Raw genomic sequence first — 24,002 nt, 5'->3', positions numbered from 1 at the left:
CCTGTTCTCTCTCCTGTCCTCTCTCCTGTTCATTCTCCCGTCCTCTCTCCCGTCCTCTCTCCCGTCCTCTCTCCCGTTCACTCTCCTGTTATCTCTCCTGTCCTCTCTCCTGTCCTCTCTCCTGTTCACTCTCCTGTCCTCTCTCCTGTCCTCTTTCCTGTCCTCTCTCCTGTCCTCTCTCCTGTTCACTCTCCTGTTATCTCTCCTGTCCTCTCTCCTCTTCACTCTCCTGTTATCTCTCCTGTCCACTCTTCTGTCCTCTCTCCAGTTCACACTCCTGTCCTCTCTCCTGTCCTCTCTCCTGTCCTCTCTCCTGTCCTCTCTCCTGTTCACTCTCCTGTTCTCTCTCCTGTTCTCTCTCCTGTCCTCTCTCCTGTTCACTCTCCTGTTATCTCTCCTGTCCTCTCTCCTGTCCTCTCTCCTGTCCTCTCTCCTGTTCACTCTCCTGTTCTCTCTCCTGTTCACTCTCCTGTTCCTTCTCCTGTCCTCTCTCCTGACCTCTCTCCTGTCCTCTCTCCTGTCATCTCTCCAGTTCACTCTCCTGTTATCTCTCATGTCCTCTCTCCTGTCCCATCTCCTGTCCTCTCTCCTGTTCTCTCTCCTGTCCTCTTTCCTGTCCTCTCTCCTGTTCACTCTCCTGTTATCTCTCATGTCCTCTCTCCTGTCCTCTCTCCTGTTCACTCTCCTGTTATCTGTCCTGTCCTCTCTCCTGTCCTCTCTCTTGTCCTCTCTCCTGTTCACTCTCCTGTCCTCTCTCCTGTCCTCTCTCCTGTTATCTCTCCTGTCCTCTCTCCTGTTCACGCTCCTGTTATCTCTCCTGTCCTCTCTCCTGTCCTCTCTCCTGTTCACTCTCCTGTTATCTCTCCTGTCCTCTCTCCTGTCCTCTCTCCTGTTCACTCTCCCGTTATCTCTCCCGTCCTCTCTCCTGTCCTCTTTCCTGTCCTCTCTCCTGTCCTCTCTCCTGTCCTCTCTCCTGTTCACTCTCCTGTCCTCTCCTGTCCTCTCCCCTGTCCTCTCTCCTGTTATCTCTCCTGTCCTCTCTCCTGTCCACTCTCCTGTCCTCTCTCCTGTTCATTCTCCCGTCCTCTCTCCCGTCCTCTCTCCCGTCCTCTCTCCCGTTCACTCTCCCGTTATCTCTCCTGTCCTCTCTCCTGTCCTCTCTCCTGTTCACTCTCCTTTCCTCTCTCCTGTCCTCTTTCCTGTCCTCTCTCCTGTCCTCTCTCCTGTCCTCTCTCCTGTTCACTCTCCTGTTATCTCTCCTGTCCTCTCTCCTCTTCACTCTCCTGTTATCTCTCCTGTCCACTCTTCTGTCCTCTCTCCAGTTCACACTCCTGTCCTCTCTCCTGTCCTCTCTCCTGTCATATCTCCTGTCCTCTCTCCTGTCCTCTCTCCTGTTCACTCTCCTGTTCTCTCTCCTGTTCTCTCTCCTGTCCTCTCTCCTGTTCACTCTCCTGTTCTCTCTCCTGTCCTCTCTCCTGTCCTCTCTCCTGTCATCTCTCCAGTTCACTCTCCTGTTATCTCTCATGTCCTCTCTCCTGTCCTCTCTCCTGTCCTCTCTCCTGTTCTCTCTGCTGTTCTCTCTCCTGTCCTCTCTCCTGTTCACTCTCCTGTTCACTCTCCTGTTCACTCTCCTGTTCTCTCTCCTGTTCACTCTCCTGTTCACTCTCCTGTCCTCTCTCCTGTCCTCTCTCCTGTTCTCTCTCCTGTTCACTCTCCTGTTCACTCTCCTGTTCACTCTCCTGTCCTCTCTCCTGTCCTCTCTCCTGTTCACTCTCCTGTTCTCTCTCCTGTCCTCTCTCCTGTTCACTCTCCTGTTCTCTCTCCTGTCCTCTCTCCTGTCCTCTCTCCTGTCCTCTCTCCTGTCATCTCTCCAGTTCACTCTCCTGTTATCTCTCATGTCCTCTCTCTCCTGTCCTCTCTCCTGTCCTCTCTCCTGTTCTCTCTCCTGTCCTCTCTCCTGTCCTCTCTCCTGTCCTCTCTCCTGTTCACTCTCCTGTTATCTCTCCTGTCCTCTCTCCTGTTCACTCTCCTGTTATCTCTCCTGTCCTCTCTCCTGTCCTCTCTCCTGTCCTCTCTCCTGTTCACTCTCCTGTCCTCTGTCCTGTCCTCTCTCCTGTTCTCTCTCCTGTCCTCTCTCCTGTCCTCTCTCCTGTCCTCTCTCCTGTCCTCTCTCCTGTTCACTCTCCTGTTATCTCTCCTGTCCTCTCTCCTGTTCACTCTCCTGTTATCTCTCCTGTCCTCTCTCCTGTCCTCTCTCCTGTCCTCTCTCCTGTTCACTCTCCTGTTATCTCTCCTGTCCTCTCTCCTGTCCTCTCTCCTGTTCACTCTCCTGTCCTCTCTCCTATCCTCTTTCCTGTCCTCTCTCCTGTCCTCTCTCCTGTCCTCTCTCCTGTTCACTCTCCTGTTATCTCTCCTGTCCACTCTTCTGTCCTCTCTCCAGTTCACTCTCCTGTCCTCTCTCCTGTCCTCTCTCCTGTTCACTCTCCTGTCTTCTCCTGTCCTCTCCCCTGTCCTCTCTCCTGTTATCTCTCCTGTCCTCTCTCCTGTCCACTCTCCTGTCCACTCTCCTGTCCTCTCTCCTGTCCTCTCTCCTGTTCACTCTCCCGTCCTCTCTCCCGTCCTCTCTCCCGTCCTCTCTCCCGTTCACTCTCCTGTTATCTCTCCTGTCCTCTCTCCTGTCCTCTCTCCTGTTCACTCTCCTGTCCTCTCTCCTGTCCTCTCTCCTGTCCTCTCTCCTGTCCTCTCTCCTGTCCTCTCTCCTGTTCACTCTCCTGTTATCTCTCCTGTCCTCTCTCCTGTTCACTCTCCTGTTATCTCTCCTGTCCACTCTTCTGTCCTCTCTCCAGTCTTACTCCTGTCCTCTCTCCTGTCCTCTCTCCTGTCATATCTCCTGTCCTCTCTCCTGTCCTCTCTCCTGTTCACTCTCCTGTTCTCTCTCCTGTTCTCTCTCCTGTCCTCTCTCCTGTTCTCTCTCCTGTCCTCTCTCCTGTTCTCTCTCCTGTCCTCTCTCCTGTTCTCTCTCCTGTTCACTCTCCTGTTCACTCTCCTGTCCTCTCTCCTGTCCTCTCTCCTGTCCTCTCTCCTGTTCACTCTCCTGTTCTCTCTCCTGTTCTCTCTCCTGTTCTCTCTCCTGTCCTCTCTCCTGTTCTCTCTGCTGTTCTCTCTCCTGTCCTCTCTCCTGTCCTCTCTCCTGTTCACTCTCCTGTTCTCTCTCCTGTCCTCTCTCCTGTCCTCTCTCCTGTCCTCTCTCCTGTCCTCTCTCCTGTCCTCTCTCCTGTTCACTCTCCTGTTATCACTCCTGTCCTCTCTCCTGTTCACTCTCCTGTTATCTCTCCTGTCCTCTCTCCTGTTCACTCTCCTGTCCTCTCTCCTGTCCTCTCTCCTGTCATCTCTCCTGTCCTCTCTCCTGTCCTCTCTCCTGTCCTCTCTCCTGTCCTCTCTCCTGTTCACTCTCCTGTCCTCTCTCCTGTCCTCTCTCCTGTTATCTCTCCTGTCCTCTCTCCTGTCCACTCTCCTGTCCACTCTCCTGTTCTCTCTCCTGTCCTCTCTCCTGTCCACTCTCCTGTTCTCTCTCCTGTCCTCTCTCCTGTTCTCTCTCCTGTCCTCTCTCCTGTTCACTCTCCTGTTATCTCTCCTGTCCTCTCTCCTGTCCTCTCTCCTGTTTACTCTCCTGTTCTCTCTCTCCTGTCCTCTCTCCTGTCCTCTCTCCTGTCCTCTCTCCTTTCCTCTCTCCTGTTATCTCTCCAGTTCACTCTCCTGTCCTCACTCCTGTTCTTACTCCGGTCCTCTCTCTTGTTCTCTCTCCTGTCCTCTCTCTTGTTCACTCTCCTGTTCTCTCTCCTGTCCTCTCTCCTGTCCTCTCTCCTGTCCTCTCTCCTGTCCTCTCTCCTGTCCTCTCTCCTGTTCACTCTCCTGTTCTCTCTCCTGTCCTCTCTCCTGTCCTCTCTCCTGTCCTCTCTCCTGTTCTCTCTCCTGTTCTCTCTCCTGTCCTCTCTCCTGTCCTCTCTCCTGTTATCTCTCCTGTTCACTCTCCTGTCCTCACTCCTGTCCTCTCTCCGGTCCTCTCTCTTGTTCGCTCTCCTGTCCTCTCTCCTGTTCACTCTCCTGTGCTCTCTCCTGTCCTCTCTCCTGTCCTCTCTCCTGTCCTCTCTCCTGTTCTCTCTCCTGTTCATCTCTCCTGTCCTCTCTCCTGTCCTCTCTCCTGTCCTCTCTCCTGTTCACTCTCCTGTCCTCTCTCCTGTCCTCTCTCCTGTTCTCTCTCCTGTCCTCTCTCCTGTCCTCTCTCCTGTCCTCTCTCCTGTCCACTCTCCTGTCCTCTCTCCTGTTATCTCTCCTGTCCTCTCTCCTGTTCACGCTCCTGTTATCTCTCCTGTCCTCTCTCCTGTCCTCTCTCCTGTTCACTCTCCTGTTATCTCTCCTGTCCTCTCTCCTGTCCTCTCTCCTGTCCTCTCTCCTGTTCACTCTCCCGTTATCTCTCCTGTCCTCTCTCCCGTCCTCTCTCCGTCCTCTCTCCCGTTCACTCTCCTGTTATCTCTCCTGTCCTCTCTCTCCTGTCCTCTCTCCTGTTCACTCTCCTGTCCTCTCTCCTGTCCTCTTTCCTGTCCTCTCTCCTGTCCTCTCTCCTGTCCTCTCTCCTGTTCACTCTCCTGTTATCTCTCCTGTCCTCTCTCCTGTTCACTCTCCTGTTATCTCTCCTGTCCACTCTTCTGTCCTCTCTCCAGTTCACTCTCCTGTCCTCTCTCCTGTCCTCTCTCCTGTCATCTCTCCTGTCCTCTCTCCTGTCCTCTCTCCTGTTCACTCTCCTGTCCTCTCTCCTGTCCTCTCTCCTGTTCACTCTCCTGTTATCTCTCCTGTCCTCTCTCCTGTCCTCTCTCCTGTTCTCTCTCCTGTCCTCTCTCCTGTCCTCTCTCCTGTCCTCTCTCCTGTCCTCTCTCCTGTTCACTCTCCTGTTCTCTCTCCTGTCCTCTCTCCTGTCCTCTCTCCTGTCCTCTCTCCTGTTCACTCTCCTGTCCTCTCTCCTGTCCTCTTTCCTGTCCTCTCTCCTGTCCTCTCTCCTGTCCTCTCTCCTGTTCACTCTCCTGTTATCTCTCCTGTCCTCTCTCCTGTCCACTCTTCTGTCCTCTCTCCAGTTCACTCTTCTGTCCTCTCTCCAGTTCACTCTCCTGTCCTCTCTCCTGTCCTCTCTCCTGTCATCTCTCCTGTCCTCTCCCCTGTCATCTCTCCTGTTATCTCTCCTGTCCTCTCTCCTGTCCACTCTCCTGTTCTCTCTCCTGTCCTCTCTCCTGTTCACTCTCCCGTTATCTCTCCGTCCTCTCTCCGTCCTCTCTCCCATCCTCTCTCCCGTTCACTCTCCGTTATCTCTCCTGTCCTCTCTCCTGTCCTCTCTCCTGTTCACTCTCCTGTCCTCTCTCCTGTCCTCTCTCCTGTCCTCTCTCCTGTCCTCTCTCCTGTCCTCTCTCCTGTTCACTCTCCTGTTATCTCTCCTGTCCTCTCTCCTGTTCACTCTCCTGTTATCTCTCCTGTCCACTCTTCTGTCCTCTCTCCAGTTCACTCTCCTGTCCTCTCTCCTGTCCTCTCTCCTGTCCTCTCTCCTGTCCTCTCTCCTGTTCACTCTCTTGTTCACTCTCCTGTTCTCTCTCCTGTCCTCTCTCCTTTTCACTCTCCTGTTATCTCTCCTGTCCTCTCTCCTGTCCTCTCTCCTGTCCTCTCTCCTGTCCTCTCTCCTGTTCACTCTCCTGTTCACTCTCCTGTTCTCTCTCCTGTCCTCTCTCCTGTTCACTCTCCTGTTATCTCTCCTGTCCTCTCTCCTGTCCTCTCTCCTGTTCACTCTCCTGTTCTCTCTCCTGTTCTCTCTCCTGTCCTCTCTCCTTTTCACTCTCCTGTTATCTCTCCTGTCCTCTCTCCTGTCCTCTCTCCTGTCCTCTCTCCTGTTCACTCTTCTGTCCTCTCTCCTGTTCTCTCTCCTGTTCACTCTCCTGTCATCTCTCCTGTCCTCTCTCCTGTCCTCTCTCCTGTTCACTCTCCTGTCCTCTCCTGTCCTCTCCCTGTCCTCTCTCCTGTTATCTCTCCTGTCCTCTCTCCTGTCCACCCTCCTGTCCACTCTCCTGTTCTCTCTCCTGTCCTCTCTCCTGTTCACTCTCCTGTTCTCTCTCCTGTCCTCTCTCCTGTTCTCTCTCCTGTCCTCTCTCCTGTTCACTCTCCTGTTATCTCTCCTGTCCTCTCTCCTGTCCTCTCTCCTGTTTACTCTCCTGTTCTCTCTCTCCTGTCCTCTCTCCTGTCCTCTCTCCTGTCCTCTCTCCTTTCCTCTCTCCTGTTATCTCTCCAGTTCACTCTCCTGTCCTCACTCCTGTTCTTACTCCGGTCCTCTCTCTTGTTCTCTCTCCTGTCCTCTCTCTTGTTCACTCTCCTGTTCTCTCTCCTGTCCTCTCTCCTGTCCTCTCTCCTGTCCTCTCGCCTGTCCTCTCGCCTGTCCTCTCTCCTGTTCACTCTCCTGTTATCTCTCCTGTCCTCTCTCCTGTCCTCTCTCCTATCCTCTCTCCTGTTCTCTCTGCTGTTCTCTCTCCTGTCCTCTCTCCTGTCCTCTCTCCTGTTATCTCTCCAGTTCACTCTCCTGTCCTCACTCCTGTCCTTACTCCGGTCCTCTCTCTTGTTCGCTCTCCTGTCCTCTCTCCTGTTCACTCTCCTGTTATCTCTCCTGTCCTCTCTCCTGTCCTCTCTCCTGTCCTCTCTCCTGTTCTCTCTCCTGTTCTCTCTCCTGTCCTCTCTCCTGTTCACTCTCCTGTTCTCTCTCCTGTCCTCTCTCCTGTCCTCTCTCCTGTCCTCTCTCCTGTCATCTCTCCAGTTCACTCTCCTGTTATCTCTCATGTCCTCTCTCCTGTCCTCTCTCCTGTTCACTCTCCTGTTATCTCTCCTGTCCTCTCTCCTGTCCTCTCTCCTGTCCTCTCTCCTGTTCACTCTCCTGTCCTCTCTCCTGTCCTCTCTCCTGTTCTCTCTCCTGTCCTCTCTCCTGTCCTCTCTCCTGTCCTCTCTCCTGTCCACTCTCCTGTCCACTCTCCTGTTATCTCTCCTGTCCTCTCTCCTGTTCACGCTCCTGTTATCTCTCCTGTCCTCTCTCCTGTCCTCTCTCCTGTTCACTCTCCTGTTATCTCTCCTGTCCTCTCTCCTGTCCTCTCTCCTGTCCTCTCTCCTGTTCACTCTCCCGTTATCTCTCCTGTCCTCTCTCCCGTCCTCTCTCCCGTCCTCTCTCACGTTCACTCTCCCGTTATCTCTCCTGTCCTCTCTCTCCTGTCCTCTCTCCTGTTCACTCTCCTGTCCTCTCTCCTGTCCTCTTTCCTGTCCTCTCTCCTGTCCTCTCTCCTGTCCTCTCTCCTGTTCACTCTCCTGTTATCTCTCCTGTCCTCTCTCCTGTTCACTCTCCTGTTATCTCTCCTGTCCACTCTTCTGTCCTCTCTCCAGTTCACTCTCCTGTCCTCTCTCCTGTCCTCTCTCCTGTCATCTCTCCTGTCCTCTCTCCTGTCCTCTCTCCTGTTCACTCTCCTGTCCTCTCTCCTGTCCTCTCTCCTGTTCACTCTCCTGTTATCTCTCCTGTCCTCTCTCCTGTCCTCTCTCCTGTTCACTCTCCTGTCCTCTTTCCTGTCCTCTCTCCTGTCCTCTCTCCTGTCCTCTCTCCTGTTCACTCTCCTGTTATCTCTCCTGTCCTCTCTCCTGTCCTCTCTCCTGTCCTCTCTCCTGTTCACTCTCATGTCCTCTCTCCTGTCCTCTTTCCTGTCCTCTCTCCTGTCCTCTCTCCTGTCCTCTCTCCTGTTCACTCTCCTGTTATCTCTCCTGTCCTCTCTCCTGTCCACTCTTCTGTCCTCTCTCCAGTTCACTCTTCTGTCCTCTCTCCAGTTCACTCTCCTGTCCTCTCTCCTGTCCTCTCTCCTGTCATCTCTCCTGTCCTCTCCCCTGTCATCTCTCCTGTTATCTCTCCTGTCCTCTCTCCTGTCCACTCTCCTGTTCTCTCTCCTGTCCTCTCTCCTGTTCACTCTCCCGTTATCTCTCCGGTCCTCTCTCCCGTCCTCTCTCCCGTCCTCTCTCCCGTTCACTCTCCGTTATCTCTCCTGTCCTCTCTCCTGTCCTCTCTCCTGTTCACTCTCCTGTCCTCTCTCCTGTCCTCTCTCCTGTCCTCTCTCCTGTCCTCTCTCCTGTCCTCTCTCCTGTTCACTCTCCTGTTATCTCTCCTGTCCTCTCTCCTGTTCACTCTCCTGTTATCTCTCCTGTCCACTCTTCTGTCCTCTCTCCAGTTCACTCTCCTGTCCTCTCTCCTGTCCTCCCTCCTGTCCTCTCTCCTGTCCTCTCTCCTGTTCACTCTCTTGTTCACTCTCCTGTTCTCTCTCCTGTCCTCTCTCCTTTTCACTCTCCTGTTATCTCTCCTGTCCTCTCTCCTGTCCTCTCTCCTGTCCTCTCTCCTGTCCTCTCTCCTGTTCACTCTCCTGTTCACTCTCCTGTTCTCTCTCCTGTCCTCTCTCCTTTTCACTCTCCTGTTATCTCTCCTGTCCTCTATCCTGTCCTCTCTCCTGTTCACTCTCCTGTTCTCTCTCCTGTTCTCTCTCCTGTCCTCTCTCCTTTTCACTCTCCTGTTATCTCTCCTGTCCTCTCTCCTGTCCTCTCTCCTGTCCTCTCTCCTGTTCACTCTCCGGTTCACTCTCCTGTTATCTCTCCTGTCCTCTCTCCTGTCCTGTCTCCTGTCCCCTCTCCTGTCCTCTCTCCTGTTCACTCTCCTGTCCTCTCTCCTGTCCTCTTTCCTGTTCTCTCTCCTGTCCTCTCTCCAGTCCTCTCTCCTATCCTCTCTCCTGTTCTCTCTCCTGTTCACTCTCCTGTCATCTCTCCTGTCCTCTCTCCTGTCCTCTCTCCTGTTCACTCTCCTGTCCTCTCCTGTCCTCTCCCCTGTCCTCTCTCCTGTTATCTCTCCTGTCCTCTCTCCTGTCCACCCTCCTGTCCACTCTCCTGTTCTCTCTCCTGTCCTCTCTCCTGTCCACTCTCCTGTTCTCTCTCCTGTCCTCTCTCCTGTTCTCTCTCCTGTCCTCTCTCCTGTTCACTCTCCTGTTATCTCTCCTGTCCTCTCTCCTGTCCTCTCTCCTGTTTACTCTCCTGTTCTCTCTCTCCTGTCCTCTCTCCTGTCCTCTCTCCTGTCCTCTCTCCTTTCCTCTCTCCTGTTATCTCTCCAGTTCACTCTCCTGTCCTCACTCCTGTTCTTACTCCGGTCCTCTCTCTTGTTCTCTCTCCTGTCCTCTCTCTTGTTCACTCTCCTGTTCTCTCTCCTGTCCTCTCTCCTGTCCTCTCTCCTGTCCTCTCGCCTGTCCTCTCGCCTGTCCTCTCTCCTGTTCACTCTCCTGTTATCTCTCATGTCCTCTCTCCTGTCCTCTCTCCTATCCTCTCTCCTGTTCTCTCTGCTGTTCTCTCTCCTGTCCTCTCTCCTGTCCTCTCTCCTGTTATCTCTCCAGTTCACTCTCCTGTCCTCACTCCTGTCCTTACTCCGGTCCTCTCTCTTGTTCGCTCTCCTGTCCTCTCTCCTGTTCACTCTCCTGTTATCTCTCCTGTCCTCTCTCCTGTCCTCTCTCCTGTCCTCTCTCCTGTTCTCTCTCCTGTTCTCTCTCCTGTCCTCTCTCCTGTTCACTCTCCTGTTCTCTCTCCTGTCCTCTCTCCTGTCCTCTCTCCTGTCCTCTCTCCTGTCATCTCTCCAGTTCACTCTCCTGTTATCTCTCATGTCCTCTCTCCTGTCCTCTCTCCTGTTCACTCTCCTGTTATCTCTCCTGTCCTCTCTCCTGTCCTCTCTCCTGTCCTCTCTCCTGTTCACTCTCCTGTCCTCTCTCCTGTCCTCTCTCCTGTTCTCTCTCCTGTCCTCTCTCCTGTCCTCTCTCCTGTCCTCTCTCCTGTCCACTCTCCTGTCCACTCTCCTGTTATCTCTCCTGTCCTCTCTCCTGTTCACGCTCCTGTTATCTCTCCTGTCCTCTCTCCTGTCCTCTCTCCTGTTCACTCTCCTGTTATCTCTCCTGTCCTCTCTCCTGTCCTCTCTCCTGTCCTCTCTCCTGTTCACTCTCCCGTTATCTCTCCCATCCTCTCTCCCGTCCTCTCTCCCGTCCTCTCTCCCGTTCACTCTCCCGTTATCTCTCCTGTCCTCTCTCTCCTGTCCTCTCTCCTGTTCACTCTCCTGTCCTCTCTCCTGTCCTCTTTCCTGTCCTCTCTCCTGTCCTCTCTCCTGTCCTCTCTCCTGTTCACTCTCCTGTTATCTCTCCTGTCCTCTCTCCTGTTCACTCTCCTGTTATCTCTCCTGTCCACTCTTCTGTCCTCTCTCCAGTTCACTCTCCTGTCCTCTCTCCTGTCCTCTCTCCTGTCATCTCTCCTGTCCTCTCTCCTGTCCTCTCTCCTGTTCACTCTCCCGTCCTCTCTCCCGTCCTCTCTCCCGTTCACTCTCCTGTTATCTCTCCTGTCCTCTCTCCTGTCCTCTCTCCTGTTCACTCTCCTGTCCTCTTTCCTGTCCTCTCTCCTGTCCTCTCTCATGTCCTCTCTCCTGTTCACTCTCCTGTTATCTCTCCTGTCCTCTCTCCTGTCCTCTCTCCTGTCCTCTCTCCTGTTCACTCTCATGTCCTCTCTCCTGTCCTCTTTCCTGTCCTCTCTCCTGTCCTCTCTCCTGTCCTCTCTCCTGTTCACTCTCCTGTTATCTCTCCTGTCCTCTCTCCTGTCCACTCTTCTGTCCTCTCTCCAGTTCACTCTTCTGTCCTCTCTCCAGTTCACTCTCCTGTCCTCTCTCCTGTCCTCTCTCCTGTCATCTCTCCTGTCCTCTCCCTGTCATCTCTCCTGTTATCTCTCCTGTCCTCTCTCCTGTCCACTCTCCTGTTCTCTCTCCTGTCCTCTCTCCTGTTCACTCTCCCGTTATCTCTCCCGTCCTCTCTCCTGTTCACGCTCCTGTTATCTCTCCTGTCCTCTCTCCTGTCCTCTCTCCTGTTCACTCTCCTGTTATCTCTCCTGTCCTCTCTCCTGTCCTCTCTCCTGTCCTCTCTCCTGTTCACTCTCCCGTTATCTCTCCCGTCCTCTCTCCCGTCCTCTCTCCCGTCCTCTCTCACGTTCACTCTCCCGTTATCTCTCCTGTCCTCTCTCTCCTGTCCTCTCTCCTGTTCACTCTCCTGTCCTCTCTCCTGTCCTCTTTCCTGTCCTCTCTCCTGTCCTCTCTCCTGTCCTCTCTCCTGTTCACTCTCCTGTTATCTCTCCTGTCCTCTCTCCTGTTCACTCTCCTGTTATCTCTCCTGTCCACTCTTCTGTCCTCTCTCCAGTTCACTCTCCTGTCCTCTCTCCTGTCCTCTCTCCTGTCATCTCTCCTGTCCTCTCTCCTGTCCTCTCTCCTGTTCACTCTCCCGTCCTCTCTCCCGTCCTCTCTCCCGTTCACTCTCCTGTTATCTCTCCTGTCCTCTCTCCTGTCCTCTCTCCTGTTCACTCTCCTGTCCTCTTTCCTGTCCTCTCTCCTGTCCTCTCTCCTGTCCTCTCTCCTGTTCACTCTCCTGTTATCTCTCCTGTCCTCTCTCCTGTCCTCTCTCCTGTCCTCTCTCCTGTTCACTCTCATGTCCTCTCTCCTGTCCTCTTTCCTGTCCTCTCTCCTGTCCTCTCTCCTGTCCTCTCTCCTGTTCACTCTCCTGTTATCTCTCCTGTCCTCTCTCCTGTCCACTCTTCTGTCCTCTCTCCAGTTCACTCTTCTGTCCTCTCTCCAGTTCACTCTCCTGTCCTCTCTCCTGTCCTCTCTCCTGTCATCTCTCCTGTCCTCTCCCCTGTCATCTCTCCTGTTATCTCTCCTGTCCTCTCTCCTGTCCACTCTCCTGTTCTCTCTCCTGTCCTCTCTCCTGTTCACTCTCCTGTTATCTCTCCCGTCCTCTCTCCCGTCCTCTCTCCCATCCTCTCTCCCGTTCACTCTCCTGTTATCTCTCCTGTCCTCTCTCCTGTCCTCTCTCCTGTTCACTCTCCTGTCCTCTCTCCTGTCCTCTCTCCTGTCCTCTCTCCTGTCCTCTCTCCTGTCCTCTCTCCTGTTCACTCTCCTGTTATCTCTCCTGTCCTCTCTCCTGTTCACTCTCCTGTTATCTCTCCTGTCCACTCTTCTGTCCTCTCTCCAGTTCACTCTCCTGTCCTCTCTCCTGTCCTCTCTCCTGTCCTCTCTCCTGTCCTCTCTCCTGTTCACTCTCTTGTTCACTCTCCTGTTCTCTCTCCTGTCCTCTCTCCTTTTCACTCTCCTGTTATCTCTCCTGTCCTCTCTCCTGTCCTCTCTCCTGTCCTCTCTCCTGTCCTCTCTCCTGTTCACTCTCCTGTTCACTCTCCTGTTCTCTCTCCTGTCCTCTCTCCTTTTCACTCTCCTGTTATCTCTCCTGTCCTCTCTCCTGTCCTCTCTCCTGTTCACTCTCCTGTTCTCTCTCCTGTTCTCTCTCCTGTCCTCTCTCCTTTTCACTCTCCTGTTATCTCTCCTGTCCTCTCTCCTGTCCTCTCTCCTGTCCTCTCTCCTGTTCACTCTCCGGTTCACTCTCCTGTTATCTCTCCTGTCCTCTCTCCTGTCCTGTCTCCTGTCCCCTCTCCTGTCCTCTCTCCTGTTCACTCTCCTGTCCTCTCTCCTGTCCTCTTTCCTGTTCTCTCTCCTGTCCTCTCTCCAGTCCTCTCTCCTATCCTCTCTCCTGTTCTCTCTCCTGTTCACTCTCCTGTCATCTCTCCTGTCCTCTCTCCTGTCCTCTCTCCTGTTCACTCTCCTGTCCTCTCCTGTCCTCTCCCCTGTCCTCTCTCCTGTTATCTCTCCTGTCCTCTCTCCTGTCCACCCTCCTGTCCACTCTCCTGTTCTCTCTCCTGTCCTCTCTCCTGTCCACTCTCCTGTTCTCTCTCCTGTCCTCTCTCCTGTTCTCTCTCCTGTCCTCTCTCCTGTTCACTCTCCTGTTATCTCTCCTGTCCTCTCTCCTGTCCTCTCTCCTGTTTACTCTCCTGTTCTCTCTCTCCTGTCCTCTCTCCTGTCCTCTCTCCTGTCCTCTCTCCTTTCCTCTCTCCTGTTATCTCTCCAGTTCACTCTCCTGTCCTCACTCCTGTTCTTACTCCGGTCCTCTCTCTTGTTCTCTCTCCTGTCCTCTCTCTTGTTCACTCTCCTGTTCTCTCTCCTGTCCTCTCTCCTGTCCTCTCTCCTGTCCTCTCGCCTGTCCTCTCGCCTGTCCTCTCTCCTGTTCACTCTCCTGTTATCTCTCATGTCCTCTCTCCTGTCCTCTCTCCTATCCTCTCTCCTGTTCTCTCTGCTGTTCTCTCTCCTGTCCTCTCTCCTGTCCTCTCTCCTGTTATCTCTCCAGTTCACTCTCCTGTCCTCACTCCTGTCCTTACTCCGGTCCTCTCTCTTGTTCGCTCTCCTGTCCTCTCTCCTGTTCACTCTCCTGTTATCTCTCCTGTCCTCTCTCCTGTCCTCTCTCCTGTCCTCTCTCCTGTTCTCTCTCCTGTTCTCTCTCCTGTCCTCTCTCCTGTTCACTCTCCTGTTCTCTCTCCTGTCCTCTCTCCTGTCCTCTCTCCTGTCCTCTCTCCTGTCATCTCTCCAGTTCACTCTCCTGTTATCTCTCATGTCCTCTCTCCTGTCCTCTCTCCTGTTCACTCTCCTGTTATCTCTCCTGTCCTCTCTCCTGTCCTCTCTCCTGTCCTCTCTCCTGTTCACTCTCCTGTCCTCTCTCCTGTCCTCTCTCCTGTTCTCTCTCCTGTCCTCTCTCCTGTCCTCTCTCCTGTCCTCTCTCCTGTCCACTCTCCTGTCCACTCTCCTGTTATCTCTCCTGTCCTCTCTCCTGTTCACGCTCCTGTTATCTCTCCTGTCCTCTCTCCTGTCCTCTCTCCTGTTCACTCTCCTGTTATCTCTCCTGTCCTCTCTCCTGTCCTCTCTCCTGTCCTCTCTCCTGTTCACTCTCCCGTTATCTCTCCCGTCCTCTCTCCCGTCCTCTCTCCCGTCCTCTCTCACGTTCACTCTCCCGTTATCTCTCCTGTCCTCTCTCTCCTGTCCTCTCTCCTGTTCACTCTCCTGTCCTCTCTCCTGTCCTCTTTCCTGTCCTCTCTCCTGTCCTCTCTCCTGTTCACTCTCCTGTTATCTCTCCTGTCCTCTCTCCTGTTCACTCTCCTGTTATCTCTCCTGTCCACTCTTCTGTCCTCTCTCCAGTTCACTCTCCTGTCCTCTCTCCTGTCCTCTCTCCTGTCATCTCTCCTGTCCTCTCTCCTGTCCTCTCTCCTGTTCACTCTCCCGTCCTCTCTCCCGTCCTCTCTCCCGTTCACTCTCCTGTTATCTCTCCTGTCCTCTCTCCTGTCCTCTCTCCTGTTCACTCTCCTGTCCTCTTTCCTGTCCTCTCTCCTGTCCTCTCTCATGTCCTCTCTCCTGTTCACTCTCCTGTTATCTCTCCTGTCCTCTCTCCTGTCCTCTCTCCTGTCCTCTCTCCTGTTCACTCTCATGTCCTCTCTCCTGTCCTCTTTCCTGTCCTCTCTCCTGTCCTCTCTCCTGTCCTCTCTCCTGTTCACTCTCCTGTTATCTCTCCTGTCCTCTCTCCTGTCCACTCTTCTGTCCTCTCTCCAGTTCACTCTTCTGTCCTCTCTCCAGTTCACTCTCCTGTCCTCTCTCCTGTCCTCTCTCCTGTCATCTCTCCTGTCCTCTCCCCTGTCATCTCTCCTGTTATCTCTCCTGTCCTCTCTCCTGTCCACTCTCCTGTTCTCTCTCCTGTCCTCTCTCCTGTTCACTCTCCCGTTATCTCTCCCGTCCTCTCTCCCGTCCTCTCTCCCATCCTCTCTCCCGTTCACTCTCCCGTTATCTCTCCTGTCCTCTCTCCTGTCCTCTCTCCTGTTCACTCTCCTGTCCTCTCTCCTGTCCTCTCTCCTGTCCTCTCTACTGTCCTCTCTCCTGTCCTCTCTCCTGTTCACTCTCCTGTTATCTCTCCTGTCCTCTCTCCTGTTCACTCTCCTGTTATCTCTCCTGTCCACTCTTCTGTCCTCTCTCCAGTTCACTCTCCTGTCCTCTCTCCTGTCCTCTCTCCTGTCCTCTCTCCTGTCCTCTCTCCTGTTCACTCTCTTGTTCACTCTCCTGTTCTCTCTCCTGTCCTCTCTCCTTTTCACTCTCCTGTTATCTCTCCTGTCCTCTCTCCTGTCCTCTCTCCTGTCCTCTCTCCTGTCCTCTCTCCTGTTCACTCTCCTGTTCACTCTCCTGTTCTCTCTCCTGTCCTCTCTCCTTTTCACTCTCCTGTTATCTCTCCTGTCCTCTATCCTGTCCTCTCTCCTGTTCACTCTCCTGTTCTCTCTCCTGTTCTCTCTCCTGTCCTCTCTCCTTTTCACTCTCCTGTTATCTCTCCTGTCCTCTCTCCTGTCCTCTCTCCTGTCCTCTCTCCTGTTCACTCTCCGGTTCACTCTCCTGTTATCTCTCCTGTCCTCTCTCCTGTCCTGTCTCCTGTCCCCTCTCCTGTCCTCTCTCCTGTTCACTCTCCTGTCCTCTCTCCTGTCCTCTTTCCTGTTCTCTCTCCTGTCCTCTCTCCAGTCCTCTCTCCTATCCTCTCTCCTGTTCTCTCTCCTGTTCCCTCTCCTGTTCTTTCTCCTGTCCTCTCTCTTGTCCTCTCTCCTGTCCTCTCTCCTGTCCTCTCTCCAGTCCTCTCTCCTATCCTCTCTCCTGTTCACTCTCCTGTTCCCTCTCCTGTTCTTTCTCCTGTCCTCTCTCTTGTCCTCTCTCCTGTCCTCTCTCCTGTCCTCTCTCCTGTCCTCTCTCCTGTCCTCTCTCTTGTCCTCTCTCCTGTTCTCTCTCCTGTTCTTTCTCCAGTCCTCTCTCCTGTCCTCTCTCCTGTTCTCTCTCCTGTCCTATCCTCTCTCCTATCCTCTCTCCTGTTCTCTCTCCTGTCCTATCCTCTCTCTTGTACTCTCTCCTGTTCTCTCTCCTGTCCTCTCTCCTATCCTCTCTCCTGTCCTCTCTCCTGTCTTCTCTCCAGTCCTCTCTCCTATCCTCTCTCCTATCCTCTCTCCTATCCTCTCTCCTGTTCTCTCTCCTGTCCTCTCTCCTATCCTCTCTCCTGTTCTCTCTCCTGTCCTCTCTCCTATCCTGTCTCCTATCCTCTCTCCTGTCTTCTCTCCTGTCCTCTCTCTTGTTCTCTCTCCTGTTCTCTCTCCTGTCCTCTCTCCAGTCCTCTCTCCTGTCCTCTCTCCTGTCCTCTCTCCAGTCCTCTCTCCTATCCTCTCTCCTATCCTCTCTCCTATCCTCTCTCCTGTCCTCTCTCCTATCCTCTCTCCTATCCTCTCTCCTGTTCTCTCTCCTGTCCTATCCTCTCTCTTGTTCTCTCTCCTGTCCTCTCTCCTGTCCTCTCTCCTGTTCTCTCTCCTGTTCTCTCTCCTGTCCTCTCTCCAGTCCTCTCTCCTATCCTCTCTCCTGTTCTCTCTCCTGTTCTCTCTCCTGTCCTCTCTCCTGTTCTCTCTCCTGTCCTCTCTCCAGTCCTCTCTCCTATCCTCTCTCCTGTTCACTCTCCTGTTCACTCTCCTGTTATCTCTCCTGTCCTCTCTCCTGTCCTCTCTCCTGTTCACTCTCCTGTCCTCTCTCCTGTCCTCTCTCCTGTCCTCTCTCCTTTTCACTCTCCTGTTATCTCTCCTGTCCTCTCTCCTGTCCTCTCTCCTGTTCACTCTCCTGTTCTCTCTCCTGTTCTCTCTCCTGTCCTCTCTCCTTTTCACTCTCCTGTTATCTCTCCTGTCCTCTCTCCTGTCCTCTCTTCTGTCCTCTCTCCTGTTCACTCTCCGGTTCACTCTCCTGTTATCTCTCCTGTCCTCTCTCCTGTCCTGTCTCCTGTCCCCTCTCCTGTCCTCTCTCCTGTCCTCTTTCCTGTTCTCTGTCCTGTCCTCTCTCTTGTCCTCTCTCCTGTCCTCTCTCCTGTCCTCTCTCCTGTTCTCTCTCCTGTTCCCTCTCCTGTTCTTTCTCCTGTCCTCTCTCTTGTCCTCTCTCCTGTCCTCTCTCCTGTCCTCTCTCCTGTCCTCTCTCCTGTCCTCTCTCCTGTCCTCTCTCCAGTCCTCTCTCCTATCCTCTCTCCTGTTCTCTCTCCTGTTCCCTCTCCTGTTCTTTCTCCTGTCCTCTCTCTTGTCCTCTCTCCTGTCCTCTCTCCTGTCCTCTCTCCTGTCCTCTCTCCTGTCCTCTCTCCAGTCCTCTCTCCTATTCTCTCTCCTGTTCACTCTCCTGTTCCCTCTCCTGTTCTTTCTCCTGTCCTCTCTCTTGTCCTCTCTCCTGTCCTTTCTCCTGTCCTCTCTCCTGTCCTCTCTCCTATCCTCTCTCCTGTCCTATCCTCTCTCCTATCCTCTCTCCTGTTCTCTCTCCTGTCCTATCCTCTCTCTTGTTCTCTGTCCTGTTCTCTCTCCTGTCCTATCCTCTCTCTTGTTCTCTCTCCTGTCCTCTCTCCTGTCCTCTCTCCTGTTCTCTCTCCTGTTCTCTCTCCTGTCCTCTCTCCAGTCCTCTCTCCTATCCTCTCTCCTGTTCTCTCTCCTGTTCTCTCTCCTGTCCTCTCTCCTGTTCTCTCTCCTGTCCTCTCTCCAGTCCTCTCTCCTATCCTCTCTCCTGTTCACTCTCCTGTTCACTCTCCTGTTCTCTCTCCTGTCCTCTCTCCTTTTCACTCTCCTGTTATCTCTCCTGTCCTCTCTCCTGTCCTCTCTCCTGTTCACTCTCCTGTTCTCTCTCCTGTTCTCTCTCCTGTCCTCTCTCCTTTTCACTCTCCTGTTATCTCTCCTGTCCTCTCTCCTGTCCTCTCTTCTGTCCTCTCTCCTGTTCACTCTCCGGTTCACTCTCCTGTTATCTCTCCTGTCCTCTCTCCTGTCCTGTCTCCTGTCCCCTCTCCTGTCCTCTCTCCTGTCCTCTGTCCTGTTCTCTGTCCTGTCCTCTCTCTTGTCCTCTCTCCTGTCCTCTCTCCTGTCCTCTCTCCTGTTCTCTCTCCTGTTCCCTCTCCTGTTCTTTCTCCTGTCCTCTCTCTTGTCCTCTCTCCTGTCCTCTCTCCTGTCCTCTCTCCTGTCCTCTCTCCTGTCCTCTCTCCTGTCCTCTCTCCAGTCCTCTCTCCTATCCTCTCTCCTGTTCTCTCTCCTGTTCCCTCTCCTGTTCTTTCTCCTGTCCTCTCTCTTGTCCTCTCTCCTGTCCTCTCTCCTGTCCTCTCTCCTGTCCTCTCTCCTGTCCTCTCTCCAGTCCTCTCTCCTATTCTCTCTCCTGTTCACTCTCCTGTTCCCTCTCCTGTTCTTTCTCCTGTCCTCTCTCTTGTCCTCTCTCCTGTCCTCTCTCCTGTCCTCTCTCCTGTCCTCTCTCCTATCCTCTCTCCTGTCCTATCCTCTCTCCTATCCTCTCTCCTGTTCTCTCTCCTGTCCTATCCTCTCTCTTGTTCTCTCTCCTGTCCTCTCTCCAGTCCTCTCTCCTATCCTCTCTCCTTTTCACTCTCCTGTTATCTCTCCTGTCCTCTCTCCTGTCCTCTCTCCTGTTCACTCTCCTGTTCTCTCTCCTGTTCTCTCTCCTGTCCTCTCTCCTTTTCACTCTCCTGTTATCTCTCCTGTCCTCTCTCCTGTCCTCTCTCCTGTCCTCTCTCCTGTTCACTCTCCGGTTCACTCTCCTGTTATCTCTCCTGTCCTCTCTCCTGTCATGTCTCCTGTCCCCTCTCCTGTCCTCTCTCCTGTTCACTCTCCTGTCCTCTCTCCTGTCCTCTTTCCTGTTCTCTCTCCTGTCCTCTCTCCTGTTATCTACCTGTCCTCTCTCCTGTTCTCTCTCCTGTCCTCTCTCCTGTCCTCTCTCCTGTTCTCTCTCCTGTTCCCTCTCCTGTTCTTTCTCCTGTCCTCTCTCTTGTCCTCTCTCCTGTCCTCTCTCCTGTCCTCTCTCCTGTCCTGTCTCCTGTCCTCTCTCCTATCCTCTCTCCTGTTCTCTCTCCTGTTCTCTCTCCTGTCCTCTCTCCTATCCTCTCTCCTGTTCTCTCTCCTGTCCTCTCTCCTATCCTCTCTCCTATCCTCTCTCCTGTCCTCTCTCCTGTCTTCTCTCCTGTCCTCTCTCTTGTTCTCTCTCCTGTTCTCTCTCCTGTCCTCTCTCCTATCCTCTCTCCTATCATCTCTCTTATCCTCTCTCCTGTCCTCTCTCCTATCCTCTCTCCTGTCCTCTCTCCTGTTCTCTCTCCTGTCCTCTCTCCAGTCCTCTCTCCTATCCTCTCTCCTGTTCTCTCTCCTGTCCTCTCTCCTATCCTCTCTCCTGTCCTCTCTCCTGTCCTCTCTCCTGTTCTCTCTCCTGTTCTCTCTCCTGTCCTCTCTCCTGTTCTCTCTCCTGTCCTCTCTCCTATCCTCTCTCCTGTTCTCTCTCCTGTCCTATCCTCTCTCCTGTTCTCTCTCCTGTTCTCTCTCCTGTCCTCTCTCCAGTCCTCTCTCCTGTTCTCTCTCCTGTCCTCTCTCCAGTCCTCTCTCCTATCCTCTCTCCTGTTATCTCTCCTGTTCACTCTCCTGTCCTCTCTCCTGTTCACTCTCCTGTCCTCTCTCCTGTCCTCTCTCCTGTCCTCTCTCCTGTCCTCTCTCCAGTCCTCTCTCCTATCCTCTCTCCTGTTCTCTCTCCTGTCCTCTCTCCTATCCTCTCTCCTGTCCTCTCTCCTGTCCTCTCTCCTGTTCTCTCTCCTGTTCTCTCTCCTGTCCTCTCTCCAGTCCTCTCTCCTATCCTCTCTCCTGTTCTCTCTCCTGTCCTCTCTCCTATCCTCTCTCCTGTTCTCTCTCCTGTCCTATCCTCTCTCCTGTTCTCTCTCCTGTTCTCTCTCCTGTCCTCTCTCCAGTCCTCTCTCCTGTTCTCTCTCCTGTCCTCTCTCCAGTCCTCTCTCCTATCCTCTCTCCTGTTATCTCTCCTGTTCACTCTCCTGTCCTCTCTCCTGTTCACTCTCCTGTCCTCTCTCCTGTTCTCTCTCCTGTCCTCTCTCCTGTTATCTCTCCTGTTCACTCTCCTGTCCTCTCTCCTGTTCTCTCTCCTGTCCTATCCTCTCTCTTGTTCTCTCTTCTGTTCTCTTGGTCAAGGAACTGAGTCACAAACAGAAGGGCTCATTTGGGATGACATTTCCTGCTTTCCTTGCCCAATAAATATTCTCTCAGGTTTTTAAACAATGATGTCACGTTTCATATTATGAGAGTATTGTTCATGTGGTGGGAACGCTTAACATGTAGGAAATTGCGTGTTTGTCGGATTCCTTTCAGAGGAAGAACAAGGATAAACACTAGTCAGACAAAAACAGAATCATTCTTCTAATACTGGAATGTGAGTTCTGGTATTGTGAATGTGTGTACATCTACGTGTGTGTGTGTGGCTTTCCAGAACATTCTGTGTGACCCTGATTTAGCCTACTGCAGTAAAAGGTTAAGCAGACCAATATAAGCAGACCAAGTGGTGATTGTTTTGTTTTCTCGCGTGGACAGATTTTGACAGAAGTGGACCCTCTCACTTCACCTCTTCCTCTCTGGTACAACCTTAAAATGTTGATTCTATTTCCTGTTTACTTCCTGGTAATAGTATTTCTGTTTCCTGTTTCCTCCAGCACTACTTCCTGGTGGTGTTTGGCCATGACGGTCAGAAGCCTCTGGAGCTGCGGACGGAGGAGGAGTCAGACTGCAAAAAGTGGGTGGAGTCTATCCAACAGGCCAGGTAAGAGGGTGGAGTCTATCCAACGACAGCACCTCAACGCCTCTTTACAAGAGCCTGGGGGCTAAGAACTTGCAGCTACTGTAGCAGCTAGGGGCTAAGGGAAGGATAGGAGTTAGGCTCTGATTTCGGTCTGGCTTGCTTGTTATACTCATGACACACATGCAAATGCATCAGCTGACTGTCACCTAGGCAGCCGGTATGCCGTGTTCTGCTCTGAGACACACAGTGACTGTGTAGTGATCATCACACACACACACACACACACACACACACACACACACGCACACACACACACAACCCCCTCTCCACACGTCTGCTCCATTTGTAAGAGCTCTGCTCGGAGCAGTTCACATTTAGGTCACACTCTGGTGCCGTACCCACCAGAGTAATTACATCACAGCCCTAACCTCGACACTCCGCCTCACTCTCTCTCCCCCCTCCTCTCTCTGTCTCTATCCAGCACTTTCTCTCTCTCTTCACCCCACTACTGTAACTTCTCTGTCTCGCTCTCTCTACACCTCCCACGTTCTCTCTCTATCTCTCCCTCTCTCTCTCGTTATCTCTCCCTCTCTATCTCTCCCTCTCTCTCTCGTTATCTCTCTCTCTCTTTCTAGGTACACTGAGGGATGATGAATACATTTATGCTATGGTGTTTACTTTTAAATGTTTGTTGGTAATATGCATTGAGCATAATGCTTCTTTGGCGTTCACTGTGCAGTGTGCACCATGTCGACTGGGTTTAAACTCACCATTCCACACTTACAATTCCACCTGTAGTTACTCTGACATCATCATTGAGCGCGAGGTCCTGATGCAGAAGTACATCCACCTGGTCCAGATCATGGAGACAGAGAAGGTGGCGGCCAACCAGCTACGCACCCAGCTAGAGGACCAGGACACAGAGATAGAGAGGCTGAAAGCAGAGGTACACACACATTTACACGGTCTCCCGCACAGTCACGTACACACACACACACACACACACAACCACACACATGCTCACTCACATGCACACATGGCCACATGCACCACACGCATGCTCACACACACACACGCACAAATAAAGGTTTCTGTTAGGCAAGGGGATCTTGCTAGTGTCTGATGTGTGTTGACTGTTGTGTGTTGACTGTTGACTGTTGTGTGTTGACTGTTGACTGTTGTGTGTTGACTGTTGACTGTTGACTGTTGTATGTTGACTGTTGTGTGTTGACTATTGACTGTTGACTGTTGAATGTTGACTGTTGAATGTTGTGTGTTGACTGTTGTGTGTCGACTGTTGTGTGTCGACTGTTGTGTGTCGACTGTTGTGTGTCGACTGTTGAATGTTGTGTGTCGACTGTTGTGTGTTGACTATTGACTGTTGAATGTTGTGTGTTGACTGTTGTGTGTTGACTATTGACTGTTGAATGTTGTGTGTTGACTGCGGACTGTTGTGTGTTGACTGTGGACAGTTGTGTGATGACTGTTGTCTTTTGACTGTTGTGTGTTGACTGGTAGTGTTGACTGTTGACTGTTGTGTGTTGAATGTTGTCTGTTGACTGTTGTGTGTTGACTGTTGCGTGATGACTGTGGACTGTTGTGTGTTGACTGTTGTGTGTTGACTATTGACTGTTGAATGTTGTGTGTTGAATGTTGTGTGTCGACTGTTGTGTGTTGACTGTTGTGTGTTGACTGTTGTGTGTTGACTGTGGACTGTTGTGTGTTGACTGTTGTCTGTTGTGTGTTGAATGTTGTCTGTTGACTGTTGTGTGTTGACTGTTGCGTGATGACTGTGGACTGTTGTGTGTTGACTGTTGTGTGTTGACTGTTGTGTGATGACTGTGTTTTGACTGTTGTGTGTTGACTGTTGTGTGTTGACTGTGTGTTGACTGTGTGTTGACTGTTGACTGTTGTGTGGTGACTGTTGACTGTTCTGTGTTGACTGTTGTGTGTCGACTGTTGTGTGTTGACTGTTGACTGTGTGCTTCCAGATCGTGCTGTTGAACAAGGCCAAGGAGAGGATGCTGCCTTACCAGACCAACCAGGAGGAGGAGGACCCAGACATTAAAAAGATCAAAAAGGTCCAGAGTTTCATGCGAGGCTGGCTGTGTCGGAGGAAGTGGAAGATCATCGTCCAGGACTACATCTGTTCCCCCCACGCTGAGAACATGAGGAAGAGGAACCACATCGTGTTCAACATGGTGGAGGCAGAGACCGAGTACGTCTGCCAGCTCTCTGTCCTGGTCAACTTCTTCCTCAGGCCGCTACGTATGGCAGCCAGCTCCAAGAAACCTCCCATCAGCCACGATGACGTTAGCAGCATCTTCCTCAACAGGTAACACACCGTCTGGCCCCCCTCCACAAACAACCCATAGCCCCTACCCCTAGACACTTGCGAACGGATTGAATAGATTTAATAGCAATATCTTTTTCTTCTTTGTGTCCCCAGTGAGACCATCATGTTCCTCCATGAGATCTTTCATCAGGGCCTGAAGGCTCGGATAGCCAACTGGCCTACTCTGGTGCTGGGTGAGATAGGAGGCGTCTATGCTGGGTCAAATCCACTCTAGCTAACCTCTACCACTATCTTGGTGTGGAATGTTTTATGTGTCTGTCTCTCTAGCGGACCTGTTTGACATCCTGCTGCCCATGCTGAACATCTACCAGGAGTTTGTGAGGAACCACCAGTACAGCCTGCAGGTGCTGGCCAACTGTAAACAGAACAGGGACTTGGACAAGCTGCTGAAGCAGTATGAGGCGAACGCTGCCTGTGAGGGACGCATGCTGGAGACCTTCCTCACGTACCCCATGTTCCAGGTAGCACGTCGCACACGTCACACACACGCGCGTCCAGACCTCATTAACCTCCGCCCTTTCCCCCTCCTCTTCCACATGTTAGTATAGGCCCAGACCTGACTGACTGACTGGCTGACTGACTGACTGACTGACTGACTGACTGACTGACTGACTGACTGACTGACTGACTGGCTGACTGGCTGACAGACTGACTGACTGACTGATGCTTCTCCGTTGTGTTTTAGATCCCTCGTTACATCATCACTCTCCATGAGCTGCTGGCACACACGCCTCATGAGCACGTGGAGCGCAAGAGCCTGGAGTTCGCCAAGTCCAAACTAGAGGAGCTGTCAAAGTGAGGATAACGGAGCTGTAGCGGTTGTGTAGTAGATCATGTAGTTAACAGTGGTTGTGTAGTAGATAATGTAGTTAACAGTGGTTGTGTAGTAGATAATGTAGTTAACAGTGGTTGTGTAGTAGATAATGTAGTTAACAGTGGTTGTGTAGTAGATCATGTAGTTAACAGTGGTTGTGTAGTAGATCATGTAGTTAACAGTGGTTGTGTAGTAGATAA

The 24,002-nt window shown here is 52.7% G+C and overlaps 1 protein-coding gene across 4 annotated transcripts in view; it reads left to right on the top strand.

The window, feature by feature from the left end:
- The window catches only part of LOC106561157 (ras-specific guanine nucleotide-releasing factor 2), a 76,774-nt gene that overhangs the window by 28,626 nt on the left and 24,146 nt on the right, over positions 1 to 24,002 (top strand). For all 4 annotated transcript variants that reach the window (XM_045689044.1, XM_045689056.1, XM_045689052.1 and 1 more), the window contains exons 2-7: positions 20,547 to 20,653; positions 21,431 to 21,578; positions 22,624 to 22,967; positions 23,082 to 23,161; positions 23,256 to 23,449; positions 23,674 to 23,783. In XM_045689044.1, coding sequence (XP_045545000.1) covers positions 20,547 to 20,653; positions 21,431 to 21,578; positions 22,624 to 22,967; positions 23,082 to 23,161; positions 23,256 to 23,449; positions 23,674 to 23,783 — 983 coding nt within the window. The remainder of the gene's footprint in view (positions 1 to 20,546; positions 20,654 to 21,430; positions 21,579 to 22,623; positions 22,968 to 23,081; positions 23,162 to 23,255; positions 23,450 to 23,673; positions 23,784 to 24,002) is intronic.

The sequence above is a fragment of the Salmo salar genome, chromosome ssa01, assembly GCF_905237065.1.
Source record: "Salmo salar chromosome ssa01, Ssal_v3.1, whole genome shotgun sequence".
Lineage (NCBI taxonomy): Eukaryota > Metazoa > Chordata > Actinopteri > Salmoniformes > Salmonidae > Salmo > Salmo salar.
The sequence above is the reverse complement of the archived record's forward strand: the minus strand, read 5'-3'. Positions and strand labels throughout refer to the sequence as shown.